Source organism: Varroa jacobsoni, unplaced genomic scaffold, assembly GCF_002532875.2.
Source record: "Varroa jacobsoni isolate VJ856 unplaced genomic scaffold, vjacob_1.0 scaffold_994, whole genome shotgun sequence".
Taxonomy (NCBI): domain Eukaryota; kingdom Metazoa; phylum Arthropoda; class Arachnida; order Mesostigmata; family Varroidae; genus Varroa; species Varroa jacobsoni.
The window spans coordinates 94,358-115,537 of record NW_019213896.1 but is presented as its reverse complement, the minus strand read 5'-3'; the positions used below and the strand labels follow the sequence as shown (position 1 = coordinate 115,537).

Below are 21,180 nucleotides of genomic sequence, written 5' to 3'. Positions count from 1 at the left end.
AATGTGAGATTAATGACGTCAATTAGTAGCCAAAATATGTGACGGTTATAACAATTATGTTACATTTTTATTGAAATGTAAATAGGGGTTAACATATTGTGGTTAGTCTGATATATTTTTCTTGATTTACGTCACATACACACTGCAATAATAACTAAAGTCTTATTTTGGAGCGCAGTACACGCATAGCACAAAAGTATAGACGATTAAATATAATTCGTTACCTATAAAAAGTGACATATAGAAGATGCGAGCACAAGATAGCTGAATAATGTCTGATAGAACATAATATTAATAGTCCAAATGAACAAATGAAGGTCCAGGCTATGAATATTTGTACGTACGACTATATGTATGATTATATTTAGCAATTTGTTTCAAGCCTAGTTTATACTTAAGTATTATAAAGTATAAAGCTATAAATTAGAAGTTAATATCTACTCATCGATCATATGAACTTTAAAGATTTCGACTCATAATAAATGCGGTTAGAAATATGAGTTCCTGCATTATACTCTTTGAAACCACTGTGTTTTGTTCGTAGCAGAAGGATTTTATGGTGCTGTGGCATAAAATTTAAAAACTCGATTCTTTTGTTAATTGCTAGGCGTTATACCAGCAGAAACGAAAATGTGAGATTTATTACTATCGAAGAAAATCAACTGTCGACGACGAAATACACACAGACAAGTAAAATAGTATACATTCGCTTAGTCTTTATTTCTGTAAATTTGCGAATTACAACGACAGCCCTGTTATTTCATTTTTCACTTATCCATGACATTTTTGAATTTAATTTCTCGTGTACATGCTGGTCTGTTGCTAGTCCTGAAAGCAGACCTACGGTCCATTTTTTCACAAGGGTCTTTCCCCCTTCTGTCGGCGTTTGTGTGTACTTTTTTTTTTTTTATTTAGTTATCATCCATCTCTTTGTATAGATTCTTTACGCCTGAGTAATAATAATTATCATAATGACAATACGTACTGGTGACTGATTCCACAAATTATATTACGGTAGCCACAATTTCTAAATTTTAGTCCTGATTCAGATCCCCTAATAAGGTCGTGTGAACTAAGTTCAGTTTGCTTTCCTGTAACTTCTCGGCTTGTGATCATTTAAGATTAGTTACTCCGTACTTTGAGCAGCTTTTCGGTGGAAAGTAATAGGAGCGGACATCTTACATAAAACGACTATAGACAATGGTATACCGATGTACAGGTTGTTGTTATACTCTTTATATAGGGCAATAGGTGTGGTATACTAGTATCTGTAGAAAAACACAAAACTAACCGAGCCTAACTCAACCGGGGATCCCGTGTTATCTTATAGATCCAAGTGCAATTACTTAATTTCCCCTGCCTTTTACATATCAAATATTATTCTTTACGTTGATAAACAGTTAACGCCAGCGCCGTTGGAGTACATTATACCGTACCTATTGTTTTCCGCCTCGCCAAAACCTCGCTAGACGTTAAAGTCTAACTCTCAAATATGTCATTGTTGTCACATTTGAGAAATAAACGAAAGAATAATAAATATATGTAATGGTAATGTTGGCTTCTTCAGTATGTCCCAAACTTTTTGGGGTTAATTCGCCCAGATACTAAGCATAAGACAAATGAGTAGTTATCTATTTCAAATCATTACTGATCACTCCGAGAGATCCATGTCGTCTCCGGGTGGAGGCGGGGGTGGAGGTTGGTGATCCCTAGGCGGTTCATTAGGCCCCATAGGCCCGAGAATTGACTGGGCGACAGCCTCAGGATTATGGGGGTCTTCTCCACTTCCACCACCACCCCCGCCTCGTTCACGCTCTTCCTCATCGTAGTCCCTCGGGGGTGGAGGTGGCGGTTTTTTTGACATTGATCGCGATCGAGATCTGAAACCGTGGCGAAATAGACATGTGATTAGTGAACCACAACAAGAAAATACAACAAAATGCAGATAGGACTAAGAAAACCAAAAACAAAACAAAAAGCAAACACTAACAGCTAATTATTAGCACATATAATGTTATACGCGACCGCCGGTTTATTCAATTATTTATTCAATTGTAGATACTCTGGTCTTGTTTAATATGCTGGATAATTTTCCTCGATTTAATATAAAGAAGCGACTGACTACTAGACATGTAAAAAACAACATGATAAAAAAAAATTAAATTGATACCTTTACATGTGAGTTGCTTTGGGTCGGGATCAATCTCAGCAGTTTCACAAATCTACGCACCTTTTCCTCCTATCTTTGCTCCTGGAGCGGTCTCTCTTCCGATCCCTTGACAAACTGCGCGACTTCTTTCTTTTGCGATCCCGGCTCCGGGATCGTTTTACCCTGGCAGCTCGATCAAGAGAGCGCGATCTGCTTCTTGAAGGCCTCTTCTTTCGTTCTCTTGAACGGCTTCGCTTGGGACGTGAACCAGATCGGCTTCGGCGTTTTTTAATGCCTCTTGAGCCACTGCGCCGGCGGCGGTCACGTGACCTGGAGCGACGGCGACGTTCGCGAGATCTACAATATTTAAATGGAAAAAAGAGCTTTAGTGAAAATTCAATTTGAAATGAAGGTATCTATTTATCTTGGTTGATTGATGGCCGTCTAGATGCCGGATCATTACACATAGAAATACCCAGCGACACTTACCGAGACCTGCTTCTTCGTTTATCCTTTTTGTCTTTGTCCTTATCCAATTCTCGCTCTTTGCCTTTGTCCTTTCTCTCAGCTCTATCTCTACCGCTATCGCTTGCGGTACAGCTAACCTGAGTGTCCTCAGAAAGCGGTGGAGGCGGAATCTGTGTAATTATGTGAACAAGTTAACATATGTTAAGCACGAACAAGTTAATATAAATAATGCAGCCTATTATTCACCATAGAGAAGCTTGCATTTATGCTACGTAAGCGAGAATTTTACGTGAAATTGCACTGATTATCGAGCTTAAATTTTTTTGTAGTGTGTACATTTTCTGTCACCATAATAGCCAAGTAATTATTTAAAGAAGAGAATCACGGATGTTGTGAATTTACATTCCAGAGCCGAAGACATTAATTATATTAGTTTTTTAATTCTGAGATAATCTGGTTAATTCAGATGGTTTGTATCATTAAAGTACCTCAGAATCAGAGCCAGGTGGAGGGGCGGGCCCTTCTTTTGAAGCATCATCAGGAGGCGTTTTAGGACCCAAGCCTTCAGGAGTTTTTGGGCCTCCACTTCGTTCCTTAGCACTCTTATCCTTGTCGCCACCTTTGTCCTTCGTGCTGTCCTTGGAGTCTTTGTCCTTGCGATCCTTTGAACGCTTGCGTTCACGCGAACGGCGACGTGACCTTGAGCGGCGTCTCGAACGAGACCTAGCAATCGAAAAATGGAATGTGGATATATTACTCGCTAATTAAAGCAACAAAGCTACTTACCCCTAACATTTCCGCTTACGACAGCGTCTAATTGAGTTCCTTAAATAACGAAAGCTGAAGTTATAATAACAAAGGATCTCCAATCACAATTAAAAGTATCAGCCGTTTATTGTAGTAGACAATGCTTGAATATACGATGTACCCAATGTCAAATACTGGCTCGCAGTTTCGAAAAGCATGTATCTATTCAATTATTGCTCATACATTTGACAAACACAAAAACCATCTGTGCTGCACAAAGTTTAAGAAGGAATCTGACTAAAGGAGCTGTTGGGGGGCTCTCAATGGATTGATTGAGGTAAGTCACAAGCACTAAAGAATTATTAGCTTTTTAGTAATTCTTTCATTACTGCTATTTACAACAGTTTTTCTGAAACAAATTGAAGCAAATTTGGTTCTCCTCGAGGGTCTCTTAAATACGCTTAAGGTATGAAAAATATTTCATTTTGTGGCAAATACGTTCCAATATCTTAGCCTTGCTTTAAACCAGATTAGTATTAGGGGCAACGTTAGGGCAACTGTGCTGACCTGTAACACTGTACATTCGAAGGAGTCTTCTATTCTAGAAATAATCCGTATTTCTTTACATTAACCTTTTTAAGGCCACTCTCTTTAAGCGAAGTTAATCTACAGGCAGTGCTGCTTGGTGATTTTATCTGCAAAAGGACATCGGACAAAAAATCGCATCCAACAAAGCATACACAAAACATTTAAGCAAAAATCAACTCCTCAAAACGCGCACATACGATAGGTGATTTTGCCTACATCATACTATCGTGCACTGCGCGTGTACGTTTTCAACGAGTAAATAAGCTAAGAGAATTAACGTGAATGTGTGGAAACCATACCTCCTCCAATTTAAAAGTATCAGATATCCACACAAACCATTATGGAGTCTATTTTGATTAGTTCAGTAATATTTGCAGCTGATGTTTAGTACTTCCTTTGTATTTCGACCGATTTACTAGTTCATAAGCCATTGTCTCCAAAATAGATCAATCTTAAAGCACCAGCCTTATTGAAATCTATCGCACACGTCAAGAGCAAGTAACAGAATGCCCAAGTACCTCTTGCGTGAACGGGACCTCTTCCGCTCCCTCGAACGTTTTCTCTCCCTAGAACGACTTCTTCTGAGTCGGCCTTTGCTTCGCGAGCGCGACCTCGACCGACTTCTCGACCTTCTTCGACGACTACGGCTTGAACTGCGTGATCTTTTGCGCGTTCGGCTTCGTGATCGGCTGCGAGCTTTGTTCGACTGACTTTTAGACTGAAGAGTTTCGGCGTTAAGTCGAGGATCAGCCTGGTGACTTGGTTTGATAATAGCCGTTGAACTATGAGAAACGACCATTGCCCGACTTCCCAGTAGTGTCCCATTGAATTGGAAGGCATTGCCCACTGTTTGCTGTTCGCTGAACTCGACAAACGCGTGCTTCATGGGTGCACCAGACTCACCTCCCATTCGAACGTATTTCACCTAAATGAAAGAGATAAAAAAGTTTAGAATTAGTTCCTATCGTTATAGGTAATAATTATGACCGGGAACCTTACTCGTTAAAAAAGAGGGGAATGAACTGGGTAGGAGCTTTCCTATTTTGTTGATTCAAATAGTTAACTATGATATTCACTGGTTACCTCCACTTTAAAATCATGGCTTTTAAAAACTTTCAAATGCTTCTTATAGAAACTAAATGTACCGTCTCTCGAAAAACGTATACACTGAACTTACTTCGCCGCATTGGGAGAAGAACTTCAGGACCATCTCATTTGTGAGATTAGGGTCGAGGTTTCCTACATAGATAGTTCGACGAATCTCCTCGATATTTTCATCTGAAAGTCCAGCTGGTAAAGCGGGATAGTTTGGAGCGCCCTTGGCAGCCAGGGTTGGATCAATTGTATTTATCACCCTGGCTCCAGCGGCGTTCGTACTTAACTCATTGGTAAGCTTGCGTGGTGCTTCGTTTGACTCTTCAGGACCACCCATCACAGGCGCGAGAGGCGCCAGTTTGAAAATGGCATATTCTTCGTCCGGGACCTACAAATAGATATATTTAGATTGCTGAATAATCTAAACTCGTACAACTGTGCTTAAAAAATGTAGGGTTTGCTTTAGTTACACTACAAGAACGTGTGGAGAGAAAATGCCGTTTGCTGTAAAATGGTTCGTGTAGGAGTATAGCCTGCATAGAGAAAGTACACCCAAATTACTTAGTGCAAATTTTTCAAAGCTCCCGCATCACTAGCGACTGATACTAAGCGTACGACAGGTTATTAATAAGCCTAATAATAGCGTCTCTATATCGGTGTACCAATACGAAGGATGAAACAAATGATTTTGTTTTAAAAGTTTTTTTTGCGGTTCATACAACTAGAGTTATAATACAATGTTGATATTTAACCCAAGTATGCCTTGTTTGTAGCTCTTAACACCAACGAAAGGTATTACTCCCCTATATGGCTGATATTAGCGTGTTTAGAAAACGAGATCACTCTTTTATAACGCGCTGTGTTAACCGTCCTCGAAACACTTTTCTAGCAAGCATTTACTGGAGTATTATTATTATTATTATCACATTGCATAATTCATTTTCATGATTTTGCAGGTTGAAGTATAAATAAAACGATAAAAACATGGTTCTTGTCCTAACCATTCCGTAAGTGTGTCGAAAACGGTGTGAGTAATAATTCTAAATTTACTCTTTTACAATGAATGCAGTCAATCGCAAAATTCACCCAACATTATAACCATATATCGAAAAACGTGGTTAAGAAGACATTTTAATAAGCAGTCTAGTGACATCTACAGCATCACGGGTCTTTGATTAATTGCCAAGGTACTATCGGCACCACACTTACCTGGTCATCTTCCATTGGATAGATGAGAATCTGCCGCTCCATAAATTGCACCGAATTAAGGTGCATGGCCACACCAACTGAGGACCGGTCGACGAATTTAACATAACACAATCGAGTGCCATTGTCGAGTGTATGCTCCTTCGATGGATAAAGACGCAAATCGTCGATAGTCCCAACGAATGAGAACAGAGTCTGCAGCTGCTCTTTAGTTACAGCCGGCGAAACATTCGATACCTGAATCACACGTGCTTCTACCAACTGGGTCATTTTGTAGGCAGGCCCTTTCTCGCAGCCCCAGTCAGTCAGACTCAAGGCCTGTTGCTGCCTTCTATTACGAAGGCGCGTCCAAACGATTACCGGATGTTCTGTCAAGGCTTGACTCGGTGCGAAATAATGGACACGAAGAAGAAAACGTTTTGTGTGCGTCGGCTTGCGCTGCCCTAACTAGTCGTTCTGCAAGTACAAGCGTCAACGGACAGAACTATACCCGCAGAGCGTTTGTAGCTGCCCCTTTTCTGTGTAGAAGCGGTGGCGACGACAACGCTACTCTGTACTGAACCGAACTGCCGCTCTCAGCGAGCCTCAACAACACAAACACAGTAGAACTTTCTTCAGCAAGGCACCGATCGACCGACGAATGAAAACATCAAAATGAGACGCCAGCGACATCAACACGAAAAAGGATAACCGCGAAAAAAATCGACTGCTCTTATTTCACTATTGGATGGATGGCTACCATCGTCGTCGTCGTGGTGGAATTTTCGTCTGCAAAGCGTCTGCTCGGTAGCAGTATGAGCGATCGACGCGGATTGCTAAGCGGCCGGAAACCGCAATGTTTTCAAGTGCGATGTCTGATAGACGTAGAACAAGAAGACAGACTGAGCTTTGAGCGTTGGAAGCCCGTGCTTGGAAATGCAAAGAATAGGGCTGCCACGTACCACAGAAGGAAAAAGCGAATGCACCCTTAAGTGATAAAAACGTTTACAAATGTTTAAGAAGATTTTTTGTGATAGCAAATTTATTCACAAGTTTGTATTTGGGAGGGCCTTGCAGCGGAAAGTAATGTCTTGATTGAACGCCGCTTTCGCCTTTGCCGCTGATAAGATAGATCAGCGACAGAAACGATGTTTATTCTTGCTATTGTACTCATCATATTTAATCCTGCCGGGAATTTAGACTGCTTTCGGTTTTGCTCGGCACCCCCTAAATTCACTTCATCTTCTGCTCTCTGTTTAATTATCATTGACTTCTGTTTTTTTTATAGTGGCAGCCAAAGCGCTACAGCAATGCTATGAGCAACATCAAGCTAACAGCAGACGACAAAAACCAGTGAGCAATACATAGGCGGGCGGTGATAGTGCTATTTGTTCTGTGGGCGACAAAAGCAACCGCGTCTGCTACTATGAAGTGGCGAATTGCTCGTTGACTCTCTCTTCTTTGCCAGTTGTTATTGTTATTGTTGAAGCAACGTTAACTGAGTCATGGGGTTAGTTGATGTTGTTTGTACGACTCGTGCTGCCGCGGCTGCTTAACTGGATCACTGGTTGGTTGTTGTCGTTGGTTGATGGTGAGTCCTGCTGATACTGCTGCTGTTAGAAACGAAGGTGTCCGGGCATGATAGATTCTATTGGATATCAGAAAAAAATTATTTTGCTGGGCTGCCGCCAGTGTCAATGGCACGGAACCGACTCCGATAGGGCGCTGGAGATCTAACAATGTTCATAGTGAATCCGTTCATGGTCTAAATTTCGAGTGAAGCAAGATCGTAGCAAATAAAATAACCTCTCTATTCAAAGGAAAGCTAGCCTCGAATACAGAAAGAAAAGTGCGAGAAAAAGCGAGTTGTTACTGTTTCTATAATGGAGCTATGAACATAACCATTATATCATTGCAAATTCCGTAGGTGGTTCGCATACACGTCTATTATCGACGAGCAACTATCCCCAAGCAGGCTCACTTCTTATTTCCCGTTCGTGTTCAATATGCAATGGATGGGTACTAATTCGCTTGGGTGCTTGAGAGCGAATCTCATCAGTATGTGGCTGCCTGTTGGCAGTATGATTGCTTGTATGATTGGATAATTACTTGCCTGTGAATGTAAGTTTCAACGGGTAACCAGTTATTCAAAGAGTGAGTTTGGTGTTCACCTCTATCAGCACTAGCGATGGAAAACAGTAATCTGTGCGTTCGTGATTGGACGAGATGAAGAGGTAGATCAAAACAAGGATCGATGGACAAAGAGAAAAACAACAATATACAACAACACACGTATCTAGCTGTCTAGCTTGTTTTTCTGCTTACGTGCGTCGTGCAAGCTGACGTTATACCTACTAGTCATAGGTGAGGGCGAAACGCACAGTACGCAGCTTCCTAACTGTATCGAGGCTTTCTGAGGCTTCCTGCCGAGTTCGGAGATCAGGCGATCGTTACCATCGGACCCCGACTAAACTCAGAAAGCGAAGTTCTTTTTCATTTTTCTCTTTTAGCGTGGTTGATGGGGCTGAAGCAATATCAGCTTTCGCCGCAGCAGGCGAGCCGTCGAGGACGACTCGAAGGGCTACAACAGTAACAACAACTAATGAAAAACTGGTGACGGAATTCGCAGATACAAAGCAACAGAAATCGTCGTCGTCGATATTACTGGCGTAGAAAATTTGTCATTTTCGTAGAGTTTCTTAGAACGTACGTATGGATCAAGACAGGCATGTATACATAGGGAGAAAAGAACACCAAACGAAATTCAGTAACCTGCAAACTCGTTGAGAAAGAACGGAAGTGCAAAACCATATATCAGCTAGCTAATTTACTCTTCACCAATAGAAGTGGATGCGGAACATTATCTAACGAAGTTGGTGAAAACGGACGCTTCTACCATGAATCCTGTGAGTAGATTGCATTGCGAGGGTTACATGTGTATTGGAAACATAGCCAATATCATGCATGGTATATTATTAATCGTCCTGGTATCGCCTTGCTTAGGAGGACAAGATGCTAGTCACGGTTCAATTCCAGCGTTGAAATGGTGTTTGCTTACATCAGATAACCCAGGCAGACGACTCAGCTGGCTAAGCAGGTTGTCAAAACACGTGGTTAGAAGGAGGATGATCAAGTTTATTGTTGCTCTAAAACTTGAAACAATAAAATGAACAGATAAACTGTACTGCAGGCAACGTCTCCGACGACGGTAGAAATTATGCTGTTGCCGGAATAAACATTTCGCCGACTTTTTTGCCTATCCTATCCATTTTGATTGTCTTTTTTCTTGATCCTTAAGGGGGTTAATGTACCTCTAATTGTCTTTGCATATTGGAACATTTTTGGGAGTATTATATATAAAAGAAAAGTACGTGAAACATTACAAGATCTAAAACTAGAAATTCAGCAAGTTTGACTTGGGAAAAATTACAAGCTCTCTACAATTAATCTGATTCTATACATATTGTAATTATACACTTTGATTCATCGATGTCTTCGACGTGCAGCTAACAAACGTTACCAGTATTAATGAGCTTTAGATGTTGTTATTGAGTTTCAGTGTGCCCAGCAGGTTTGCTGTGTGCAAAACGCATAAATCTGGAATGCTAATTTGTACTTTCTGCGATCGTTTTATTTATTACTACAGTTATAACTGACCATAGCAGCACATTATGCAGTCAAGACGATTCATACTTCAAACTTATGAACATTATGTTCTTCAGTATTGTGCTGTTATAGTACAACTTGGAAAATCATATTTCAAACGAAAAAAGCATTCTCAGTATGGTATGGCCTATCAGCCTTCGCGTTCAACTAGAGCATAATTATCTTCATCATGTGTTCATTTAGCTCGACTAACTAACTGAGACCGTAAGTTTTTTGCAATATTATTGAATTTACTGCACGAAAGCACCACAGAATACCGGCGTAAAAGAATCCTAAAATTGTCAACAGTTAACTTGCACTTACTATGCAAAAGTTGCAAGACTTGTGTCTCTCAACCAACAGGATCACGTTCATATGTGTGCGTGTTGACAAAAATATCGATTCGACTATTAAAAGGCACTTTAATAGTGTTGTTTTATGCTAACGTTTTTTTGGTAATACTGGCGCACATTGATTTGTGCGACGCTCACTAACTGAATACGTAACGTGCACTAGCAATCGATAAGCTGCACCTTATTCACGATTTGCATGAATTTTTTTAGGCGTTAATCTAAATAAAGAGGGTAACAGAAAAATCAAAAGGGCCAATAGATAGAATAGTTACCTTTATCTTATATATATATCTTTATTTATTTATTATGGGTTGGCCAGAATTTGTCAGAGAACGTATATAGAGACCAATACATATCAACAGAAAGGAAAATAGACTCAGCCTAAAAATGTCCTCCATGAGGTCTGAACCGACGAATTTGTATAAAAACGTTCATCGTACTCTAGGTTTATAGAGTAGCAGTATTAGGAAGCTTATAAAAAGACAATTGCTTCGTTGGAAAAATTTCTTTAGTAGAAACCCGTTAACCGGTGAGTTAAGCCATTAATCGAAGGTTCCAACATATCCGGGCGGCATTTCACGGACCTAAGTTTCTAATTGTTATTATTGTTATTGACCAATAATTATATTCGTCCTTAAGTTTCTTGATTTCTGAGAACCGATTCTAAAACTTTCGAAGCGAAAACGTTCTTGCGTGACTGAAAGAAGTTATTTCAATGAAAGCACAAGCTTTTGTCGTTTGGTTAAACGCACTTCGAGAATGAAGTCAGACTCAATTATTTTGGCCAGAAAAAACTTTTTGGTTTTACCATTAGAGTTTGCAAAGTGTCAGCAGATTCGAAAAGTTCAGCTTGTTACCAATAAGCAAATAAACGACAATTAATTGAAGTGTATATGGAAATTGCTACTAAAGTTAATTATCAAAGAAAGGTTTCAAGTGTTTTAGATGTGATGGCTTGCAGTTTTTTGTATCATTCTTCCATAAACCCGCCAAATCACTACGATCTATTATAAATCAGCTAATACTTAGCAAGGTAGCTGAGTTGTTATTATATTTATTACCAAATTATCTAATGCAGAATAAACCCAGCACTATGTACCGGCATATGGTAGGTTGAAAAAGGTTCAGCTGTGCTATTAATTTAACTAATTGTGAACTTTTTCTATAAGTTCAAAATAGGCATCTGAAATTAATTATAATAGACACAGATATTGGATTCTATGCGAGCCCAGAGGTTTTTTTAGCCCAATGCTTTGCTCTACCTACAACGTTTATGTTGTAGGCATATTGCTTACCTATAACGACAATTTTACAATTTGCTTATCTATGCTACCTCAGCAGGACAAGCATACATTCAACAATCGGTGGCCGATGATGCGGCCGCACCTCATTAAGCTTCTTCGCCAGCAGGACATTTCACATCCAGACTGGCAGGGTTTATTCTGGTAAGTGGTCGAAACGAGGAATATGGCGTCGTTTAATGCGTTACATAGGTAATAGGGTCTACGTGTGTAACGAAATAAAAAAATGTCGAAGTGCGTTAAAAATAAAAGCACTTTGCTATATTTTTGTGTTTTAGGATAACTTTGCTTGATAGGGATTTTTCGTAGTATGCATGTTTATAGTGTGATTTTTGTTTGAAAAAAAAACGTAACTTAGAAGGATAAATATTTAAGATTACTTGATTTCACTTCATTTCTATAGGGATATCCATTCAGTATGCTTGTGGGACGACAAGGGCACCGTACAGTTATATTCCGCTCTAAAGAGCGATATCACAGAGTATATAGCCGACTCACAAAAGGTTTGTATGAAGATCAAGAAAAGCATCTGATAATCAAAATCCAGTAGTGAAATGTCCCTTTGTTTAATAAAATATCCGAGTTGATCACAGCAATCCGTATACATGACATTTCGTCTCAGTATGTGTATCTTATCATAATAACTATCTACGGCTACAGAAGAACCTTAATGAATGTTCTCACGTTGAGCAAATTATTACTTCATTGATAACGAATTGAGAAGTTTGGCTATATTTCTACAGTATTTATACTTGTTTGTCGCTATGATTTTCAGCGGGTACTCGAGAACCAAGAAGATCACGCTCTATTAAAGGCTTACATTCGAGAATGGCGACGATTTTTTGCCCAGTGCGGATATCTGCCGCTACCATTTTCGCAGTGTGATGCTATAGCGCGCCAGAAACTTCAACAATATGGGCTTCAAGTGTCAAACGCTTCCAGTAAACGGGGTGAATAACGTACACCAATAAGGCCATGTACACATTCACTCGAAAGCTTAAATTATGTTCCAATCGCATTACTATTATTATTATTACTACTGACAAAACTGTAAACATGACTTTAAAATTTGTAGGTTTTTAATCTACTACGGCCCTTTCGAAAACCATGTTTAGTCATTAACAGAAAACTAAGTCTTCTTATTAATCTGATTTTTTTTTCTTCAATGATTAGTTGCTTCGAGCAATCAGAGTGAAGTTCGCCAGATGATGTTAGTTTCATGGAATGAGTGCATCTTTCAAAATATTCGCACACGTCTTCAAAGTGCTGCCCTAAAACTCATTGAGGCTGAACGTAACGGAGAGGCGTTCGATACGCAACTTGTCATTGGTGTCCGTGAAAGCTACGTGAATCTCACGGCTGATCCGGATGCTCCACTCGAGGTGAGTTTTGGTGGGCTGTATTAATCGTTAATTTGGTATCATCACAAAAGTTTGAGGAAGTCTTTCGTGCACTATTTACCCACATTCATCAGTACTCTTTCCTTACCTATGAAAAAAATCCACTTACCAGGCCTGTAGGCTAATAATTCACATATAGCTTCTATCTTAGAGACTAAAACGAGTCAATATTAATCCTGTGCTTATTGATTCTAAATCGTTGACATCACAGGTATACCGAACGTACTTTGAAGAGCCCTATCTGACTGCAACGACCGAGTTCTACATGGTGAAGGCACAGGCTTTCCTCCAAGACAACGGAGTTCACGCGTACATGCGGTACGCTGAACAAAAACTCAAAGAAGAGGAGGCCCGAGGCGCGAGATATCTAGAGACAAGCGCTGACTCTGCTTACAAACTTCGTAAATGCCTTGTAGATGAGCTTATCATAAAATATATGGATGTTATTCTTGCAGAATGTCCAGGTAAGCAACTGCTTCGCCCAAAGGTAAAGGCCAGTAAGGGCTTCAGTCTTCACTAATGTATGAAATTCACTTGCCATCAGCTTAGATTATCTTTGGTGTTACTCTTTCTTACTACTGGAGTGCATAGGAATAGACATTGTATAGACATATGTACCTACTCAATAGGTAATACACCTGCATCGAATCATTTGTATCACCACACTTGTTTCCAACTGCGCTGTTCCACAGCTTTAATTCGTGCGAACGACACGGAGAAATTAGCACTCATGTTCAAGCTGATGGATTATATCGGACAAGTTCAAGAGGAAGACCCGGAACGTGGCAACCAGATAAAAAGTCCCGACACCAGCTCTGAAGATGACGCTTCGCCTGGCATTGTACAGATGCTTGCTCACATGCACGAGTTCATAGTGCAACAGGGTTTAGCCGACATGCGCGCCAATGCGGATACAATTACGCAAGATTGTGAGAAATACGTGGAGGCGCTACTTGAGCTGTTCAATCGATTCTCGAATCTCGTTGAGGAGGCCGCGAACAATGATCCGCGGTTTTTGTCAACGCGAGATAAAGCTTTTGAAGAAATCGTCAATAATTGCAGGTTCGTTTAGATCTGCCTTGAGGTTGCATAGGATTAGAAGACAGAGGTGTAATTTCTTGTGCTTGTCATTAATAATAACTTTGGACTAAAACAGGCGTGTTATTTCGCCTCTTAATTCTAATGAAGGCCTGATAGACAGACCAGAAAAGTTATAGACAGATCATATGAACATATAACAGTACTGGTAAAGAAAACGTATTTGAAAATCGAATTGCTTAGGCGTTTGTGAAACGCGCAGTTGAATTTAACTTTATTTATTAAACCGACCAAAATAAATTTCGCGTTTTTTATTTTATGTATCGCTACAGCATCTTCACAATCCATATGCCCCAGGGAATACAACAAGGTAACCGTTCGAAAGTGGGCAAGACGTCTCCCGAGTCACGCTGTCCTGAGCTTCTTGCGAACTACAGCGATATGCTGCTTCGGCGAACAGCGTTATCAAAGCGTCTGACTAGCGAAGAAATCGATAACAAGCTGGCAGATGTTCTCACGCTTCTACGCTATGTTAAGAACAAGGATGTCTTTATGCGATATCACAAGTATCACCTCACAAGACGGCTCATCCTCGACATCTCAGCCGATAATGAAAAAGAAGAGAACATGGTAAATATTATGGCACAGGAAGCAGGCCTTTTCAGGACACAAATTGCTGAGCGAATTTAATCAGCTTGTTTTTGCTTACAATTCCGCATAGCTGGTAGCACTTTAAGCATAATATGCGTAATTTGAGGGATACGTCATCAATAGTACAAGGCAATTACATAAACATGCGTCACTAATGTCCACTGTGACACAGCTTTTTAATGTTTTCTGACGTTTGGTTTACCGTTAGGTGGAAGACCTTCGAAACGTGGGAATGCCTGCCGACTATATCAATAATATGCTCCGCATGTTCCAAGACATCAAGTTAAGTCAGGACTTGAACCAAGAGTTTAAGGAGTTTAAGGAAGGACCCGCTGTGGGCGCAGTGGCCTCGGGCAGAGGTATCACAGATGTTGTCAATATCAAAATTCTGAATGTTGGGAGCTGGGTGAGGAGCACTGATATTGTACCCGTGTCTTTGCCCATCGAACTTGAGGACCTTATTCCAGAGGTAATTCTCTTGGTATGCCTAATTGCTAAACTAAACTGTACAGCTTTTGGGTGCTTTAGTAATATAACTATAATTCCTATTTATTTATTGTGTAAAACCCTGTTCGTCGAATGCTTGTGTTGTAAGTATTATTAGTCGTGTTGTGTTTATCATTACAAAGGTTTATATGACTGAGTACACTATTTATAGATAAATTTATATTTTTCACGGGCCTTATATTTGGAAAGAGGGTTTAGTGTTTAATACAGTGAGGTAATTAACTTTTGAATTTGATAAGAAAGCATAACTCAAGCTATTGGTATTTAGGTAATTCTTTTGTTTATGTTTTACTCTATAATATTGATCTTATAGGTGGAAGATTTCTACAAGCAAAAGCATGGGGGCCGTAAACTTCAGTGGCACCACCATATGGCAAACGGGACGGTTACTTTCTCGAATCGGGTTGGTAAATTCGATCTTGAGATCACAACGCTACAAATGGCCGTGCTCTTCGCATGGAATCAGCGGCCACTTGTAAGTTCTGCACACATATACACATACACACATATATATATAAATGACTTATCATTGCACTTAAATGATGAAACACTAATTGTTCGGCATTTCGTTGATTGACTTTAGGACAAAATCTCGTTTGAAGGCCTGCGGCTGGCGACAGAATTGCCAGATTCTGAGCTTCGCCGCACTCTGCATTGTCTAGTGTGTTTTCCCAAACTAAAAAAACAACTGCTTTGCTGTGATCTACCTGATCTTAAGACACCTAAGGATTTCAACGATTCAACGAACTTCTGGGTTAACCAAGAGTTCTGCCTAATGTTAGTACCGCTGGAACCAATGTTGCTGTGAAATAATGAAAATTCGGATGAAAAACATATTACAAAACGAAATGGATATGAAAAACGTTACTTTTTTCCATTTTTTGCATTGCCCTTGAAATTAAGAATTTTATCAAATATATTGTTTTATATAGAATGCGGTAATTGATTTCGGTGGTTATAATAATCTCTAACATGAACCACCTAGAATGATACTCAAAAGCAGCAGTTCATTAAAGACTGCAAAATGAGAAAACTAAGAGACAGTTACTGATAACAAGTCAGTGGTACTTACACTTGAGTTTTATGTGTGGTATGTGCGCATAACTTGTTTATCTAACCACGATTACAGAAAAAATGGCAAAGTACAGAAACGTGGTCGGGTGAACTTAATTGGTCGTCTACAGCTGGCCAGTGAAAAGGCTGCTGAGGAAAACCATCAAGAGATTGCCGTACTTAGAGAGCTACGTACCGAGGTGTGTGTATTGGCAAGTTCTCCTTTCTATGTTAATATACGTTAGTGAGCTTAGTTTATAAAAGACGCCTGAAACCTTTGTCGAATCTCAGGCTTAACTGGATGCGTTTGAGAAAAGTCAACAGGATCCCATTTTTGAGAGGAAATGGGGATGTGATATAATTTAGGACTAACACAAAGCTTGACGATACTAAAGCTGGAATACAACTGCATGCAGCCGGCTACTTTTTATACCATTTTCAAGCAGCCATAGCAGTATATTACCTCAGTATTTGTTTACTATTCCATTTTACTTATTGGTTCTTTCAACCTACTTCTACAGGAGGGCATTATGAAGATAATGAAGATGCGAAAACGCATCTCATATGCGCAACTTCAAACGGAGTTAGTTGAAATTCTGAAGGGGCAATTCGCCCCGTCTCGCAAGTTGATCAAGGAATGTATCGAGAAGCTAATAAACAACAACCACGTGCAACGCAGCGATCTCGACCTTAATGAATATATTTATGTTGCCTAGAAAAACGTGGAAAGACGAAACGAAGAAGTTGTTGTCCGGACCACTGGCGGTAGTTTACGAATCATATAGAAATAAATATAACCCCACTGAGTTAGGCAAAGATTAGAAGAAGCATTGTAAAAAAAAAATACAGACAAGTGCTTAAAGAAACTTTATGACAAAAGTGCCACAGCAAAAATGAAGGTTACAAACACTCTGTTTTAATCTCAGTACCCCTGCTCGGGTGACTAGATGTGTGCGAATATGGTGAGCAGAATTCGGGCGAAACATCTTGCCTAGCATTGGAAGATAAGTGAACTTTTTTAAGTTATTTAATAACAGTTCTTATCCTAGCAGCTGATCAGTAACAATACAGCTAACCTAGTTATATCTGTGAGAAACAAAACAATACTTTAATTTTGAAGTTTATATATACATATATATATATATATGAGTGCTGTCTCAGGGCTAACTTCAAGAAGATGACTTTGAAAAAAAACCTATATTGAGGAGTCATAGTTCATATAACAAATAAATAATAATATTAGTAACAGAAACGTAATATTAGACTCCAGTCTGTCGTTGTGATACCTAACTCAACTAGAAAGCAGTCATTTATAATAGTCGACGATTAACACATTCTCTAGCTACGCAAAAAACTATTTGGAGTTATCTGCCTGTTTTATTTGTTGCTTTTTATAAGTGGAAGTTTCTTATGTCTATACATCTATCGACATGTGCTTTGTCATTAGCCAAAAAAAAAAAAGGAACAAGATGAGAAGCTAATTGCCGGGTTAAAAGATCAATCTATTTTCTAAGGAAACAGAAATGTTGAATCAGATACTTGTGTTCTTTGTTTTATTTGTTAATAAATAAGCAGATGGCATTTTTCGTAGTGATCTAATTCTATATGTTATGAACTACACAATTGAGACGAACGATGCTAAATGGAATGACAATAATAAGTGAGCGCAATAGTGAACTTACAGCTTACGGAAAACGGCACGACAAAACGGTTGCCAACATACGCCCTCAAAAGTTCGTAACTTATAACTTTCCTAGTTCTAGAAAAAAACGTTCGTTTGTACAGCAAAGCGGGTATATGTAAACTATTTCCTCATTATGTTTATTGCAAAATCGTGCCAATCAAACAGTACCCTTATAGTTTGATTGCTAAGCAAATCAAGGAAACGAAGGAAAGTAACCTGGGGAACAGGTCGCAGAAACTGCAGTTTGAAAAAGAATAAATATATTAGTGAAGTGTGAGAAAAAAAGGTACGAATCATGTCGGTGACCAACGAAAGGACAAAAATCGTGTCGTTAGTAAAATGCTTGATGATGTGGTAACTATGATGAACAATTGACTATGACATTAATCAATGCATTATACTGTATCTTAGCCAGACGCCTTATCTGTTCTGTTTCATATCTCCTTGTGGGTCTGCTGTATATATACGTCTGTCAGTTTAAGACTAAATGTGCATAAAAAACGTTTAGCTTAACACAATAAAGTTTTTGACAGATATCGTCGCGGCGGAAGAGCTTTGAAAAAACTTGGTTTCTTTATGTGCTCAAATACCGAGAGTGAATAACTATAACGTGTGCACGTTATTATTATGGCAGCGTTCAAAGAAAGAAGAGCGTAGAAAGCTCATCAGTTAAAGGCGTCAGCTAATTAGCTAGGTAGAACTGTCAGCCTTCTCAAAGGTTGCGTCTTGTATCGCACAAGGAAAACGCAGCTGCTTGCCGCGAACAGGTTACAAACACTGACTTTCTATAGTCAAGAAATATGTTCGGATTTTTTTAATGAAGATTTTCTGTTTCACTGGATTTCTTACTAAAATCCAAACCAGGAGTTATTTTTATCAATACTTGCAGCAAAAAGGCAGCTGAATAATCCTTATTTTATGAATCATCCATGCCCTTGTTGTTCGAATAACACTTTACAAATGTGAAATTTATACGGTTTTATTCTCCAATATACCAATCTTATTTTTTAGCGATAACCGCGCATCTGCCTGGCGAATATTAAATCCGGTCGGCATATTGTGAACCAGGGCTCATCTAGAACTTTGATTCAAGCAACTTCACCGTAATCCTGTCAAGCTCAAAACAAGATGACATGCCAGTGAGTACAACCTCTATCGATATGAAATCGTAAATCATTTCCGAAACAAAACAGGTACTAGGGCTGAAAAAAGAGTACCGTACATACATGCTATATGTTCATCATTTACTGATCATAACATTGAGTAGTAATTATACGACTGTGACCAGACTTAGAACAGACAGAACAATATGGGCAACAATCCATGTAAGGGCGAATCAAAAAAGTCAATGCGCACTATACATTACAAAGAGACCTTTCGAACTAGAACTTGCTTTTTCTAATCGATGTTTTAATCTAAATGTTGAGTCATAGAGGCTCATAGAATTTGAAGAAAACATTGTACAGTTCTGAAAATAATTTGTCGAGGCGCTTGGTTAGGTGGCCGCGATATTGTAATCGCGCAGTAAATTTTCGAGTAAATGATTTGTTGCTAGAAAGTTCTGTGCTAAACTATGAATTAGAAAAAATGGAACGCAATCGGGTACACCAATGCATTCAACGCGGACGTGTGCAGATTTAAAGGAAAACGAAAGGAAGAGCCTTCGATGGCCCATGTCCATTGAAATATTTTTATTGCCAACGATTTGTTCGCTCGTCGAATACATAGATTTACATACAAGTGAGATATTAGAAAACAAGACGAATGCATATTACTATTATTATGAACAATGAGCTCTGAGAACAGCGTGCCGCAGGTGAAAGACATACAATCTCAAGCCCCACTACGCACGACAAATACGAAAATGTGTAAAAAATGCGGTATCAAACGAGGGCAACAGAGCTGTTTCCATTACAATAGCTACAAAACTAAAGACCTAAATGAATGGAAGATGATTGATAGATAGGATTGCATAGGAATAAGGAGAAGCTGGACGAGATCGACTTACCATTCGCTTACTATTTTCTGCTCCAGTTTAATCGACAGCTGCAGTGGCGGCGTGAGTAACGCGTTTTCCTATCAATTCTGACGCAGTAAACGTGAATATCATACTCCGTACCACTCAGTCCATAAATGTTCATTGGAGCCAATGCAAACGAGAATCTTGTTAAATAGAAGAGACGCAAAGACATGTAAATTTACAAACATCATACATATATATAGTATCAATAATTGCGTACATACAAATACACACCTATGATAATTATATTATATATATATAGCAGTTGACGATGCAATCCCACCATCCGTGTACCATATTTTGTAAAATACCTTGTGAACTGATTGATTCAAAAATGAAACATCGCAAGTGTCGTTTCTGCTACTGGTGATGACGATGAAATATATTTATGTTTGTAATAATAGTAATAATAACAGTGGAAGTCCGATATAGTAATAATAAAGCTAAAAAACGAACGAAGGTAGAAATTCAACTTTTGCCTTTTCACTATATATTTCCGCTTGTCTCTTACTAATTGAAATATGATGTCAAATTTCGGGTCACTATCATCTAAGCAGTTTCTTTATTTAAAAAAAATGGTTAGCGATAGGCATATATATCTATCCTCACTAAAAAAATATGTTTCTTTAGCGGGTACTTTCTTAATGTTACATCCTTTATGTTTACATATGGGAAGGTTCATGCTGTTCAACATATTTCAGTAAACCCAAGCTTTTTATAAAATGTCGTAGGTAACTGCCTGTATTTAAAAAACATGAAGTAAAGTGTTTTTTAAATCGGCGGTAGGGATGGGAGCGGAACAAATATTTTTGCCATTTCACAAGCATCCATCAGTCTTTTAGCTGAAAAATGCAAGCATATAGACACAATGATTTGTACCATAGATCTTCTAGTTCAAATATACAACAACAAAATAAAACCTGATTCAGGGAATCATATGATACTTGTTGATTTATGATGAAGTTGATTAGTTGTTTATTTATAACATATATATGAACATTTATTTATATCATAAAACTATATTATAAAGTGTACATTAAGTTTTGTATGACTTTCTTAGATGTTACGCCCCACGTTTTGTTATTCTATTTTTTTCATATTATTTCTAGTCCCTATATTAAAAGGATTACTTACTACGGCTCTCTATATATCGTTTCAAATAATTACGGTCATTCTATTTGCATGCGGAGTTAGTGTTTGAAAATATGGCCGTGGCTCAGTTAGGGATCGAACTGATTATTAAAGTAAGCAAACAGATGAATTATAATTTGATTAAATAGCTAACTAAACTGAAGG

General features: G+C 38.8%; 2 protein-coding genes across 5 annotated transcripts; one reads left to right on the top strand and one right to left on the bottom strand.

Moving 5' to 3' along the window:
* Positions 1-691: 691 nt before the first annotated feature.
* On the bottom strand, positions 692-6,875 carry LOC111265638 (uncharacterized). 2 transcript variants are annotated; one of them, XM_022842481.2, is made up of 7 exons: positions 6,257-6,875; positions 5,130-5,435; positions 4,471-4,877; positions 3,106-3,340; positions 2,639-2,787; positions 2,231-2,506; positions 692-1,880 (listed from the first exon to the last, which is right to left on the bottom strand). In XM_022842481.2, exons 1-7 carry the CDS (start codon positions 6,521-6,523, stop codon positions 1,652-1,654), a joined length of 1,869 nt encoding a protein of 622 aa, XP_022698216.1. In that variant the 5' UTR covers positions 6,524-6,875; the 3' UTR covers positions 692-1,651. The 2 variants fall into 2 exon arrangements, with proteins under 2 accessions (XP_022698216.1, XP_022698217.1); XM_022842482.2 differs by having other exon boundaries at positions 1,778-1,880; positions 2,171-2,506.
* An 833-nt stretch (positions 6,876-7,708) lies between these two features.
* Positions 7,709-20,356, top strand: Cul5 (cullin 5). Of its 3 annotated transcripts, XM_022842476.2 has the most exons (14): positions 7,709-7,823; positions 8,160-9,138; positions 11,569-11,675; positions 11,935-12,034; positions 12,307-12,481; positions 12,705-12,913; positions 13,143-13,395; positions 13,624-13,993; positions 14,302-14,599; positions 14,829-15,089; positions 15,441-15,602; positions 15,711-15,904; positions 16,257-16,380; positions 16,702-20,356. In XM_022842476.2, exons 2-14 carry the CDS (start codon positions 9,130-9,132, stop codon positions 16,894-16,896), a joined length of 2,457 nt encoding a protein of 818 aa, XP_022698211.1. In that variant the 5' UTR covers positions 7,709-7,823; positions 8,160-9,129; the 3' UTR covers positions 16,897-20,356. The 3 variants fall into 3 exon arrangements, with proteins under 3 accessions (XP_022698211.1, XP_022698214.1, XP_022698212.1); XM_022842479.2 differs by lacking the exon at positions 8,160-9,138 and having other exon boundaries at positions 7,772-7,823; XM_022842477.2 differs by having other exon boundaries at positions 7,821-9,138; positions 11,572-11,675.
* The last annotated feature ends 824 nt before the right edge of the window (positions 20,357-21,180 follow it).